At 41.9% G+C, this 14,487-nt stretch overlaps 2 protein-coding genes across 4 annotated transcripts in view; one reads left to right on the top strand and one right to left on the bottom strand.

The window, feature by feature from the left end:
• The first annotated feature begins 26 nt into the window (after positions 1–26).
• PRPF38A (pre-mRNA processing factor 38A) lies at positions 27–4,597 on the top strand. The gene is made up of 10 exons (XM_038144192.1): positions 27–255; positions 338–497; positions 1,017–1,138; positions 1,281–1,366; positions 1,513–1,623; positions 2,173–2,285; positions 2,785–2,811; positions 2,888–2,985; positions 3,325–3,373; positions 3,460–4,597. Exons 1-10 carry the CDS (start codon positions 126–128, stop codon positions 3,500–3,502), a joined length of 939 nt encoding a protein of 312 aa, XP_038000120.1. The 5' UTR covers positions 27–125; the 3' UTR covers positions 3,503–4,597.
• A 189-nt stretch (positions 4,598–4,786) lies between these two features.
• TUT4 (terminal uridylyl transferase 4) overlaps positions 4,787–14,487 on the bottom strand; it is a 44,434-nt gene continuing 34,733 nt past the window's right edge. For 2 of the 3 annotated variants that reach the window (XM_038144188.1, XM_038144190.1), the window contains exons 26-30: positions 12,779–12,939; positions 11,682–11,779; positions 8,699–9,224; positions 6,347–6,520; positions 4,787–5,334 (exon numbers count right to left, since the gene is read on the bottom strand). In XM_038144188.1, coding sequence (XP_038000116.1) covers positions 5,243–5,334; positions 6,347–6,520; positions 8,699–9,224; positions 11,682–11,779; positions 12,779–12,939 — 1,051 coding nt within the window. In that variant the 3' untranslated portion in view covers positions 4,787–5,242. The remainder of the gene's footprint in view (positions 5,335–6,346; positions 6,521–8,698; positions 9,225–11,681; positions 11,780–12,778; positions 12,940–14,487) is intronic. The other variant, XM_038144191.1, reaches the window with a different exon arrangement.

The following is a 14,487-nucleotide window of genomic DNA, read 5'->3' as shown; positions in this document are numbered from 1 at the left end:
CGGCCCCGCCGGGCTCTGCCGGGCTCCCCCGGAGGAGGCGGAAGCGGAAGGCGGCGCGGCCCTCACGGGAACGGGGCTGAGCGGGCTGAGGTCGGAGCGGCGAGCGGGGCTGCGCAGCGGCCGCCATGGCCAACCGCACGGTGAAGGACGCGCACAGCATCCACGGCACCAACCCGCAGTACCTGGTGGAGAAGATCATCCGCACGCGGATCTACGAGTCCAAGTACTGGAAGGAGGAATGCTTCGGCCTCACGGGTATGGCGGGCGGGAGGCCGGGCCGGGCCGGGCCGGGGCTGGGGGGAGCCCGCGCTGACGGCCCGGCCCGTCCCTCTCGTAGCCGAGCTGGTGGTGGACAAGGCCATGGAGCTGAAGTACGTGGGAGGCGTCTATGGAGGAAACATTAAACCCACGCCCTTCTTGTGCCTGACGCTGAAGATGCTGCAGATCCAGCCCGAGAAGGACATCATCGTGGAGTTCATTAAAAACGAAGACTTCAAGTAAGTTGTAGTGTGATTATTTTTTTTTTCGCCTTGTTGAGGTTGTTGTAGGGAGGGGAAGTGCTCAAGACAGCCAGGGAAACCTCAGTGCAGGGTTTAGCTCTCAGTGTGCCCTGATAAACTGGGCTTGCTCAAAACCAAGCTTTTCTTGCTTTTAAGACTGCTCTCCTTGTCACCTGGCCTGTTGGAAGGGCTCATCTTCGTGCCATGTGCTCTCTGTGATAATAAACCTCTGCCGGTAGTGTTTGGAATGAGCTGCATTGAGGCATTCATGTTAATCTGCTTTTTCCTCAGTATTTTTTCCACCTTTGTTAGTGATAGTGCCCCCTTACACACATTATGTATGTAAAGTATATTATGGTTTTGATAGTATAAAGGCAGTGATGGAGCAAATCTAAATGGTTGTGTATTCTGGCCAGTGTACTGATTTTCCTCAGAAACTTGTGGGAAAAAACTCTTTTTTACCCAAACTGCTAAGTGTGCAGGAAGCTGAGATCCATGGAAAGGTTTCCTTTCCAGGTATGTCCGAATGCTTGGAGCACTGTACATGAGACTGACAGGCACTGCCATCGACTGCTACAAGTACCTGGAACCGCTGTACAACGACTACCGGAAAATTAAAAGTCAGAACAGAAATGGGGGTAAACACTCTTATGTCCATTTAGCAATATAACTCCTTAAAGTTGTGGCATAACCTGTTGACTTAAGTTGTCTGAAGTGTTTCACCTTTACTTTGGCCTCTAGAGTTAATTTTGTCTTTTAAATGCTACTTTTTACCTCCAGAATTTGAGCTGATGCACGTGGATGAATTTATTGATGAGCTGCTCCATGAGGAACGTGTTTGTGACATCATCCTGCCTCGACTGCAGGTTGGGAAATAGATGGTTATGGAATTCCTAGCTCCAGCAAGTCCAGTAGCTGGACTGGCTGCTGGCTTGTTGTGTAAGCTATGGTTGCCTCCTTAGGTGTTTGTTCTCACTTGGGTTATGTTGAATAAAGTTGCAATTTCTTGTAGAAACGGTACGTTCTGGAAGAAGCTGAGCAACTTGAGCCTCGTGTTAGTGCCCTGGAGGAAGACATGGATGATGTAGAATCTAGTGAGGAGGAGGAAGAAGAAGATGAAAAGGTTGGTAAATTGTTTGATGAACTGTTTTGGAAAGGAATAGTTGAAGCTGAACCCCTTAGGACACTTCATAGCCTGTGACAGATATTTGAGGGGAGGCACCAGGAGGCTGCTGGCAACTCTTACCTCCCTGCATAATGTATTTTCATGTAAGCAGCTTGTGAGAACTTGGACCCTGAAGCAACTGTCAGGTGGCCATGTTTTCCTGTCTCTTGAATTCCACAAATCTGTGTCTGCTCTGTGTTAAGCTTATTTAGATCAGTTGGTTTATATGCATATATATGCATAATGGAGAGGACTAAAGGTAATGATAGAAGGTCCTGTGACCATCAGTCAGTGCTGCTGGATGTACTTCTTCAAAACCAACACTATGAGAAGTGGCTGTTTGATTTCCAGTTGGCAGTTTTGGGCAGCACCACTCAAGAAACACTTGGGGATGGGGAAGCTTGGCTGCCTGACTTTTACAATTTATACTCATTGTTCAGAAATCTTTACCAATAGCATAAAACCTTGCTGAAGCAGAACTTAGATCCTCCCCTACCTTGCTTACAGCTGGAGCGGATCCCGTCTCCTGACCACCGCAGAAGGGGCTACAGGGACCTGGACAAGCCCCGCAGATCTCCGGTGGTGCGGTACCGGCGGAGCCGGAGCAGGTCCCCGAGGAGGTGAGGGGGCTCCTCCTTGACCAGTGTTTTTACCTGTTGTGCTGTAGGCAGCTGGAGCACAGCAGGGAAGGTGGCAGTTCATCCAGAACCTCCCTGTTCCTTTAGCACTTCCTGAAGTGAGGAGTTGCAGTGCACAGCCACTGTCAACCCCTCTGCCTGTTTCTCCAGTCATTCTCTAACTCTTGAACTTGCTGGCCAACTTCAGCTAAATTTGACAATACAGTGAAGATGTTAAGGAGAACCAAGTGCTTTGTTTTCATGTAAGCCAGAGGCTGCAGAGAAAATTGCTCTATTAATTGCTCTTAGTGATACTAAAGTCTTGCTCACTGCATGTCCAGTCTAAGTAGGTCCATGTGTAGCAGGCCAAAAACACTCATGGGAAGTAAAAGCCCTGGTGTTGTTGCTGAAGGATGTGGGAAATGAAACAGCTGTTCTGCTGATGATTTTCATTTTCTGAAATGATTTTCTGATGATTTTTTGCTTTTCTCCCCAATTGCAGGCGCAGCCGCTCTCCAAAGAGAAGAAGGTACTCTTTAATTTGTTATTTAAGTGAGCAATGTGCATTTGTGGTACAGCTCTCTTAAAATCTGCCTGTCCCTCAGCCCCTCACCGCGCCGGGAGCGGCATCGCAGCAAGAGCCCGAGACGGCACCGGAGCAGATCCCGGGAGAGGCGCCACAGATCGAGATCTAAATCTCCAGGTACTTCTGCCACTTCCAGAATCACTCTGGCAAATCTTTATCAGCAGCACATCCACTGCAAGAAAAATCTGTCACCATATCAAGATGGTAGCACAGGTGTTAAATCTGGCTGATAAAACTGCTGCTCACATGAAAGCAGAGCTGGGGAACTCCTTTAATGGCTGCAAAATTGTCTTAAGTTTTCAGATACTTGTTAGGAAGTTAATTTGAGTGCCTGGTTAAAGCTGGGGTTGTTCTGGCAATGTCTAGCACACATGGTCACTAGAAGCAGATTGCATTAGCAAAAGAACAAATAGTTCCAGTGGCAATGGAAATAACTATTGCCTTTCTATCTCACAGGGCATCACCGTAGTCACAGACACAGAAGTCATTCCAAATCACCTGAAAGGTAAAGGCTTAGCTTATTTTTGAAGTGCAATTTGGGAATTAAAGATAGGTGTTACAGTATTGGCTTTTTGTATTTTTCTGTTTCAGATCTAAGAAAAGTCACAAAAAGAGTCGGCGAGGGAATGAATAACAAACAAAACCCAGCCCACCGTTCAAGGACCTTGAGCTGCAGTCTGATGCTGTCCTGTTTGCTCCACAGGACAGCTGGCTCTGTACTGGCTGCTTTAGCAGCCCCTTTCTTTCATCATGTTTCTCATTTTGTTGTCTTGATTTTTTTTATTACAGGTAAGCTAAGGATACTTTTTATGTACTTACTCATCCTTGTGATAGAATTTGAAGGTTGTTTTTTAATTATTTTTCTTGAAGCCTGTAAAAACTTAATGAAGAGCAATAAAAAAAGGAAGGTTTGTCTTTAAAGGCTCCTGGCAGTTTCCTTCATAATAATTTGCTGAGATGTCTCCTGGTTGAAGCTGGCTTCATTCTCAAATCAGGACCTTGTTTTGTCAAGCTGTCCCTGCAGTCAGGTGCCAAGGGAAGTCTGTATTCAGTCACAAGCACTGCAGGGCTCCCAGCTCTGGCCCCCCAGAGCTCTCCAGTACAGGAGAGGAAGCAAGGCTGTCACAACCCAGTGTGTTTACTAGATCTCACTTGACAGGGCTCTCGAGCCTGTGGTCGTCATTGGGTACTTTGTAAAAATCATCCTTCAGTGTGATCTGCTGCTTCTGCTGATGCCATCAGAGTTCAGAAGGTTAAAGCAGTACGAAGCACTACTTAATTCTTCTGGAGTAAGTTCAATATATTTAAAGACACTACACCACTACTTTGAGCACAGTTTGTGGCCTCCCTGTGAAAGGGAACAGAATTTGACACCACGATGTTCAGCTCTACCTTCTCTGAGTCAAGTTAGTTTTTTAATTTAGAATAATTAAGCTCTTACTGAAGATACAATTCTCCTCCTACATTTGAAATCAGTTGTGTAAACCCCTTGTGTACCATGTCTTTATTCATGGCCCTTCCTCAGGAGCAGGGACAGGCACGTTTATACCCGAACTCTGCATTTAGGGCTTCAGGAGTCTCATATTGTCCTGGGAGTGCTGACAACACAAAGAAGTGTGCCTAGGGAATTTATGGAAAGCCCTCTTTAACTGCCTCCCAGTACAGCCTAATTTTTCCACGGTATTTGCATATGATTTTGCAAAGCTGATCAACAGAAAAGCAGGTGTGCTCTTCCTTCAAGGATAACACACATATGGGCTGTGAACAGCACATGCAACAAGGCCAGCATGGAAAAAGCAGGTCTAGTGCTTGTATCACTTGTTAAAACTGCTCATCTTTCAAGATCTCCACATTAAAGCCATTTCTATTCTCATTAGGGCGAGCATGCATGCAAATAGAAAAGAGGAAAAAAATCTTATGTCCTTTTTCTGCAGTTTTATTTTTCTTTTTAAAAAGTTTTTTGGCACTACATAGTTCTGTAAAGAATAGAAGTGACAAATTTTTAAACACATGAAATCCCCTTCTAATTTTATCTTTTTTTTTAGAACAATATATATAAAGTCTGAAGCAACCAAAGTATGAATACAGCTAATAGAAAATAAAGAACTTAATTTTAAAAATTCTCTCTCTTTACAGTTTATCAAGATAAAACAAAACACAGTTCCCCTTAAAAATAGGGTAATAAAATAGATGAAATTTGTATCACTCAGTTTTGTGATACTAGTAAAAACTATAGTTCATATCTATGTACAAATGATACAGTTTAAAAACAGTCTTAAATAATCTTGTATCTAAACATGTTGCATTAAGATTTTAAATCAGAACCTGAATTTCTTCCTCCCCTCCCCCCACCCACCCACAATCCCATCCAATTTCACTTTTTTTGTTGAATGTAATTCAGATTCAAGTGTGGGTGTCCTTGAGACAGAAGTGAGAACCGCTGGTTACTCTGCATCAGTGGACCAGCTAAAAGAAAATGGATTACAATTACTTCAGCAAATCACATATTTAACAGTACTTGGCTACATTCAGTGTACTAATCTAACTTAGAAATAAAGCCATTTACTAGACTGACACAAATGCTATCTGTACAGCTAACCCATTTAATGGGACAATGTAGAATTACTTTAATCGTATCTCCAAAATTCCCTAACAATCACAAACACATTATTTTGTTGCATTATTTCAGCTATTTAACAAAAGTAATTTCAGGATTTTAAGTAAATTCAGTTTTCACTTGGAAACCCTGCTAGAGCCAATAGATTAGATTTTGAAAAAGGATTTGGTGGCCATATCTCTCATTTTACACCAGGTGACCCCCAGCAGCATGGAAGCTCCACATCCTCCAAGTCAAATTTGAGCACTGTTTATTTGGTAGTGGAGATCTTTTTCCTACAGCCTTTCCCCATCCTGCCACATGCTGAACACCTTCACCTTTCATCAACATCAGAGTTGAAATCAAATCAGTCTTTTCCAGTTCCCTGATGAACTGAGCCTGACCCAACTTTGCAGTCAGTGCTGCTCTGACTGGATGGGCTGGACTAAACCTCCAGAGGCCCCTTCCAACCTCAATTATTCTAAGGTCTTGCAAGTTTTTATCTATGTAAGTCATTTCACAAAGCAATGTACAAAAGCCGAATAAAATTAATTACAACAAAAATTTCTTCATTCTGAACACGCTCATGGGCCAATCATTTTAACCTCTACTGAAGCAGAGGCAGCTCTAGGTGAGCCAGCAGCAGCAAAGAGAAAGAGGCTGAAGTGCAACAGGCTGCACACTGGCTCAGATTTCAGAATTTTATTTTAACCCTTCCCTCCCACAAAGACTTTCTTCATCCACAGAGGAAGCTGAAGCGCTGATTTGACTCTGGGATTCGTTATGTTTCCAGGGAGCCTACGATTGCTTGGCTTTTAAAGCCTTTGAGACAGTACAGAGACATGGTGCATGAGCTGTTGATTCACATACTGGTTCTAGTACCTTGAGGGTAGAAAGGTTTGTTCGGTGGGTAGCTGGCATTTCCCTGCTGCATGTAGTTCTGAGGCATATTGTAAGGCCACGCTCCTCGGAGGAGAGGAAAATGGGTAGGGGTCCCATGGTCCCAAGGGACAGAAGGAGGGTTCATTTTACCAAACTGTCCTTGGAAACCCTGATCTATTTTTCAATTGAAAGGGAAAAGCACATTGCAAGTTGAAATAATTAAACAGTAAGTCACAAATACAATTTACATCTTAAATAACAGTTTGCAGGGGACTTAATGTGATCAGTCTGATGTGATACTTTTTTTTTTTTAATATACATCAGTAAATATTACCACCTAAATTACTTCCTTATTCACTATAATAGAATTATTGGGAAGAGAGAAGATGAATCAACATTAAAATCAAGAGCTATGATTTCACTATTTTTATGACTTTGTCATGATGAAAAATACAAGGACTGAACAATGTTCAGAACTACTGTCTGATCCCACACAAATATCCACTGACAGAGCTGTGACAGGAAAACTTATCCTACTGCAAGAAATAACTCTCAGATGTACACTGGAATTCCACTAATACTTACATGCTTAAGAAACTTGCTATCTAGATCACTGGACTGACTTAAAAAAATTATTTTTAGAGAGAAAAATATAAACTTTGGAAATAAATATACAAATTGTAAAGCTACTCCATTTACAATTCTGATATCACTGCAACATTAAGAATGAGAAATCAAGCATCCAAGGAGGCAGGAGCCACAACATGAGGCACAGCTCTTGAGTATGCATGAAAAAGAGTGGTCTTGATACTTCTAATGATCCTACTTCTGATCAGCTGTCTACTGAAAAGAAAATTAAAGTTGCTCCTTTCAAGTCAAGGTTATGTGAGCCAGGACAAAGTTTCCTCAAACTTACTGTTGTCAAATTGTCCTGAGGAGGTATGAAACCATGCTTCAAACAGACTGGAGACAGCTCATCTCTACTGTGCATTCACCTTAATGGCATCTAAGCCATAAGGGAAATAAAACTGATCCAATTCCAAAGTGGAAAATTACTATGACATTGAACTAGGAAAAGGGGTGATGAGGTTGGAAATTGATGGAAGATGGGGGATGGGAAAAAATACTGTGACTGACAGCACATGGAGAAGGAATTAGAATTTATGGAGCTTGTCTGAAAGAAGGCAGCTACCTTAGTAAGCTCATGTGGATTGGAAGGAGCTGCTTGAGGGAAAGACAAAGCTGGAGAAGGGGACAGATGAGAAGATCAGAAATGGAGAGGTAGGGACAGAGCACACTTGAGACACAGAAAACACATGGGCAGAAGTTCCTGTATCCTTTAAAATATATTCCCCACAAAGCTTTAAATAGAAAATTATGTATCTCCAGCACCTTATGTTTGAAGCCCACTGGTGAATTATTCCTCATCCAAAACTGTGGACTCAGCTGAAAATCTGCTGTTACTGACAATCACATTATTAGTGCAGAGAAAGGCTAGGCAGGAGATTCAGAATTTCCACCTTAGGATGAACAACTGCACCAGTATATTATATTATGCATTTATTTTTTTCAACATAGGAGGACTTACACACTCAGAATAAATCAGAAGACCACCTCCATGATTAATGATGTAAAGTTAACAGTTAAAATTTAGAGGCTGCCACAGTTCATGTTGCAGAGAAAACTGAATGGGCTTTAATCAGTATGTATTGCTTTTTCTCAGCCTCAAACATACCAATGAATTTAGCTTTGCTATGAGGCAAGAGGCTGTTGCCCACTTGTCACAGGAAAATGTAATGTCAGGAATCAACATCAAGATTATGGAAGTTAAATGTGGAAGGACAAGCCACAGGAAAAAACAGAATAGGTAAGATCATATTATATTGTACTGAAGGTGAGGAGACAACATTCAACTTGCACAACTGTAATTCTGCCAGTCTCTAAGTTCATGGTTGCAGCCTCAGCATTTGTCTAATAAATTATGTAATGATGTGTTGATCTTAGAGGTCTTTTCCAGCTTTAATGTTTCCATGATTGTCTAAGGAATCCATTATTTGTCAGCACATTCACAGAAATGTGAGTGATTCAAACAATGATGAGGAGGTTTCTCAGTTGAATGCAGGATTTCTCATTGTTGCACAGCCATTAATAGCAGACAGGACCAATGCCTAAAAGTTACGGTGATCAATTCTAATTTTTTTCCCTATGAAAATGTTAAGACAGGTGAAAGTCATGATTTGGTTTCTTAAGCATCATATTTTTATCAAACAATCGGAAAGGGTTAGCTGTTCCTGTAACACTTAACACTTGTACACAAAATGAAAGAGGTTTGATACAACAGAGAAGAGTTACCTGAATTCCCCACAGTGCCATTGTTCACCAGTGAGTTTGGAGTCACAGGATTGTGCCAGTGTCCCTCATGAGAAGTGCTGGGGATTCCCATGGGCCTGGCAGCAGGCTGTGCAAAGATGATACTGGGATCATTCAAGCTTACACTGCTCTGGTTATTTGTGGTGCTGCTGCTGCCAGATCTCATAGAAAATGGAACATTTGTAGAATGAGGAGGGTTACCCGGTGCAGAGTGAATAACAGGCCCATGAATAGGCCAAGAAGTGTTGGGAAGCTGAATTTGGTGGTGATGGTGCATCTGAAGTAGTCCCAGGTTATGCAAGGTGGAATACTGACCTGGGGGAGATTGGGGAAAGTTAAACAAAGGCAGCTGGACCTGATGGGCTGGCTGTGCACCCTGCTGTGGCTGAGGAACGTGCTTAGACTGGGATATTGATTGTGGCTGAGTCTGGTTAATGGAGGCTGGCTGAGAGGAATTCTGTGGGAATTGCTGAGGTTGTGGAGAGTAAGATGACTGATGCGAATCAGACTGGAGGAAAAAAAAAAGTTATGTATTTCTGATTAGTTCACTGGCTATTTAATGGTGTTTTCTTTAATAAGCACCCACTGTATTAGACTATTTATAAGACAGCAAAGCACTCCCCAGCAACACCCCAAGCACTGAACCCAAGCTCCTGTTGGCTTCAGTAAGTGCAGTTCAACTGACACTGACTTTCACCAACAGATAATTTGGTCTGTTAATGTGGCACATCCCACCATGAGAAACACCATTCTGAGTGAATATTAGTCCCAAGCTCTTCATTAGACTCCTCACACACTTGTTTCTGATCTTTAATCAGTGTCTTTCCTATGCTACTTATGGACAGCCCAGTATCTCATTAACTAATTGCCTTACTGCTAAAATAGAGTGGTTCTTATTACTGCACAGTTTTTTAAGTAATTCCAAAGTAAGCTCCTCATAATTCTTTAATTTAAAAAAATCTGTTAAACAAGAAATGCAAATTCCAAAAACCCAGTTTCAACCTTCATATCCTGGTGTTAGGCCATGGCTAAAGGCACAGTAATAGCAATTATTACAGCCTTTGCAGAGCTCTAACAAAGCTTTCCCTTTTACCAGCAACAGAATAGGCATGAGGCTATTTTATCTGTTTGGAATTGCAACTGAACAGAGAAACACTTCAAGAAATGGAGTGGTTGGGAAAAGAGTTACTCAGTTTATGTGCCAACACTAAATGCCAGTATCTGGATTCCCCAGTCTGGTTTTAAGCACAGAGACAAGATGCTGATGGAATAAGTGCCTCCAGAGACATTCAAATGAGACAGCTACCTAAAGCAGAGAGAAGAACCTCAATCTCAGATCACATTTTCCCCCTGAGACTGACTCCTCTCTCCACAGACTGCAGCAGCCAGCCAAGCTCCAAGAGCCTCAGCTGGTGCTGAACACCTGGAGTTAAAGGTCTCTCTAGCTTGTCACTATCCCTGACTGCTCACCTGTCCATTTAAACTGGCAGTCACTTGTCTCCAATAACCAGAGGTGTCTGCAGGACCTGCCCATGCCAGAGCATCCCTCCAGCAGCATGCTGTGTGTCTGTGCCTGGGCAAAAGCTGGAGCCCAGAAGCTGGGAATGCTCCCTGCTGCTATTCCAACTGCGCCTGTATGAGTGCCTCCTATACCTTTCTATCAAACCAGGAAGAGAAGGTAAAACCTGGGATTTGAATGATCACTAGTTTAACACTTTAAATGTTATAAAAATAAGCACATGCACTGGCTACAAACATTCCTGTAAATATTAACCCACCAGAAGCATGCATTGAATGTGCCAGCAGCAGGACAGGAGGCATCATACACTCCAGCCTCTTGATCTGCTTCCCACTCTCTCCCTCTTACTCCACCAATATTCCCCCTTCCCAATCTTCTCCACCAATTCCTGGACAGAACATATTCACCAAGAAATCCTGGCCAAATGACAACCATGCAACACATAGAGAGTCCATGACATCCAGGTGACACAAGAATGAGCACATGATGTATCTGCCTCTGAGTGCACCCACACATCCAGCTTCAATTCCTCAGGCAGAAATATAAGGCTCCCCAAAAAAATACTCCTGTGGCATGTTCAGCCCTTAATTTGGATTAGGGCTGTATCAGGCCCTCTTTAGCAGCACACTCTAAGTCATAAAATCTCCATTACCGGAGCCAGCATTCCAATAAATGCTTGCTGATCAGTTAGCAAAGTAACAAACTGAACAAAGAGCATTAGTGATCAGCAGCCTTGATTACTATATTTACTGACTTGCCAGCTTCATTAGCAGGCACGTACTTCTCAGACTAACAGCTTAAAATAAACTAATTTCTACTGTACTGTCTGCTCCAAAAATATTAAATGCCAGCAGTTGTATTTGCACAAATACCCTCTGCTCCCCATCTCCACTCAGAAGATTAAACATAATTTATGTAGCTCTATGGAGACTTGAAAAAATTCCAGGACAAAACTGTCAAAAATTTCCCTATTGTTCTGCTTGTGCTTCTAGTGTGCTCTGGCACACTTTTCATTGAAGTATGACTCAGCTGTGTGCTGTGTCTGTACATGACAGTCCCTTAAGAGAGATCTCTCAAACCACAAAAAGTCACGGTTGTCACTAACCTAAGTCTCCAGCATGTTAATAATGAGCTATGCTTTATCTCCCTTAGTAACTCCAGAACACTGCCAGAATAATGAGAATTTGAAAGGCATCCTAGCTTAATCTGCCCTTTCAAAATCACAAGGTACCTCATCTCAAACGTGACTATGAGGCTTCCATACTAGAAAACTATAAATGCTCCCCAAGACACAGTACATCATAAATCCAAGTTCCACTAACTGGCACAGTGCAATGTTGTCATTACCAAGTCCAGAATGTGTTGAACAAAACCATGCAAAGCTGTTCCCAGCATGGCAGGTTTGCTGCAGCTTTGCTCCCTGCAGTCCCCCCTCCCAGGACTTACACATTCTGATGACTGCCTGGTGCGCAGGGGTCGCTCCACCTGCTGCTGGCCCACAGCCACCAGCTGGGAATTTACCATGCTCCGGACCAGCTGCGTGCCTGATCAAGGAACACAAGTGTTAATAAAACCCACAGGGGGATGGAATAATGAGCAGAACTGGGAGTCAGCAATACCTTAACTCTCATGTGACACAGAGGAGGTAAATGACTTTCACCTTTCCTTTAAGTGGAAACTTTCCCCTCTACTGGCAGCAGACAACTTTAATAGGTATAGGAGCTAAACACAAAGTCTGTTTTTGAGTAAAACAAAGTCTAGAAGGAACAAGGCTCACCTTGCTATCAGGCTGGAGCTCTACTTTATATAAGTTTCCATATTACTGCTGTAAGCAGTGGCATTTTAAATAGCAATAGTGACAGGAGAAACTTCTGGGCAAAGAAAGTAAACCAAAAAGAAGACTCAAGGATAGCAGAACACAGAAGCATGGTTCTTCTGAAGTTCACTTATGAATGCTTTCTCTACTTTTTCAACTACCACAGGCACCCAAAGGCCTAATTTGAAAGAGTTTGCAATTAATCTTCTCTAAGTACTATCAGTAATTTGAAAGCTGGATTTAGCCTAATTCATCTGTATGCTTTTTTTGAAGTGTTGCTGAAAGAGCACTGATTTTTGCTGAAAAGACTTTTACTTACCTCTCACAGATGATGGAGGGTTAGCTAACATTTGAGAAACATTTGGAAGAGGAAATGCATTCTATTATTATTATTATTATTATTATTATTATTATTATTATTATTATTATTATTGTTACTATTACTACTTTGAAATGCACCAATTGTGAGTGGAAGACAAACAATGCAATACTCTGAAGTACACTGTGTTTTACTGTTGAGTACATTTTTACCACCCAGGCAAAGAGTGTATTTCAGGAGACATTACTCCCCTTGCAGGAAAGCAACACAGTCTAAAAGCTGTATTTTCACTGATTGAAACATTACTTGCAGGATTATTTTTTGAAGATAATTACCAAGTCTTCACAGAAACCTAGAGAAAAGGAATCTCAGAGCTTTCAAATTTTCCTAGCACATAAACTAACTTACCTGGCACACTATTATTTCTTTGACGGGTTTGTTTGAATTCAGGACAATCTCTCCTAACATGACCCACATCCCCGCAGATGAAACACCTTTTCTCTCTTGTTTCTCTGTCATCTTCTTTCACCTCTTTTTCATCATCTTTCTCATTCTCCTTTTTCTTCAACCTGAACAATAATTTTTATTAGCAATATCACAAAACCACACACAAACACATAATCTCTGTAGAGCTGTTGTACTGGGAATGGTTACATAACCAACAGCTGTACCAGAATACAAATATCTAAGGAATCCCAAATAACACTTTCAGATTCTGGGCTGGTTAACAGCCTGTATACACTTAATGAAGTTAGAAGCTCCCCAAACTTGTCCAAAAGATGTCTGACTGTATTAGCAGAACCATGCCTGCAGTTAAGCAGGCTTAGCCTGCCAGGTAGCTGGGGAGCAGTTCTATGCAGCAATGCCACAGAGTAGAATATACCCAAAGCAAGTGAGCTGCACCTGATTCATACAATCTCTCCCTCACTGGACAGGGCACATTTCTCTGTCAAGCACTCAGTTCTAAAACAGCAAGAGAACTAGTGATCAGGAACCAAGACAAGAAGTAAAGGTCTTTTTCCACAAGGTATCTGCAGGATTGCTAAATAATAATATTATTATGTGAGCTGTATATACAATCTGAGAGAGATTCTGTGTGGCTGTGCTGTAGTAGCAGTTTGTGTGAAGAGCAGATCACAACTTTTCCTGATGCAGATATAGGGAAAGAGGTGATGGAATTCCATGTGCTTGTAGTACAGAGAGCATCTGAAAGAAATAGTCCACCTGTGACCACAGGGTTCCAGTGCACTTTCATGTATCTTGAACTCTGCTGACTGAACAAGAGGCTGTAAAAAAAGATTTTGTTGCAGGAAGACACCAAGAATCCTTTGAAGAGCTATGGAGCACACAACTGAACATAAGGAGCACATGAAAGAGCCCAGATTATTTGCCTTCTAAGGGCTTCAACAGGTTTTAGGAGGAGTCAGACAACCTAGGCTGAGTGGGGCATTAAATAGCCAAAGCTGTAAAAAGTGAGGAGTGCACATTTTCTGTCAATTCCTACTAAACTCTCTGGGAAACATTGACCTGCATGTACCAGGGACTCCTTTTGCAGGAGTCCTGGACCCAAAATTCCTAAGTGAAATTAATGTACAAGTGTGAGATCACCAAGTGATATGGTGATTCTGTAACATCATGGCACTAATATGATGTTATAGAAATGACCCTCACCTATGTACATTTTAACTAATCCTGGAGTTTACTAAATGAACTCTGACCTGCCTTGCAGGTTTGTTATCAGATCTACAGAACAATTCAAACTCAACACTGTCCTCTGAACATGATCACTGGAGGAAATCTATTTTAATACATGATAAATTTTGCAGCCAGGTAATATGTTCTGCATCTAAATGTTTACACTACAAAAAAGACATTTTAGTGATGTAAGTTTTAAGTTAAGCTTAGCTACATACTAACACATCATAGAGTGCTGATATCACTCTGTGTGCTTCCATAAACACTTCAGATTTAAAGAGGTGATCAGAAACAGTTTTAAAAAAAGAGAATTTGAGGATCAGATATGAAGCTTTGATTTTCTCTGCAATTTAGCAATTTTTCATTTCCATTAAATTTTCAACTATCCAAATCCCTCATTATTTAATCTCAAAGATTTCACA

The sequence above is a fragment of the Motacilla alba genome, chromosome 8, assembly GCF_015832195.1.
Source record: "Motacilla alba alba isolate MOTALB_02 chromosome 8, Motacilla_alba_V1.0_pri, whole genome shotgun sequence".
In the NCBI taxonomy this organism is placed as follows: domain Eukaryota; kingdom Metazoa; phylum Chordata; class Aves; order Passeriformes; family Motacillidae; genus Motacilla; species Motacilla alba.
This window is presented reverse-complemented; position numbering and strand designations above follow the sequence as displayed.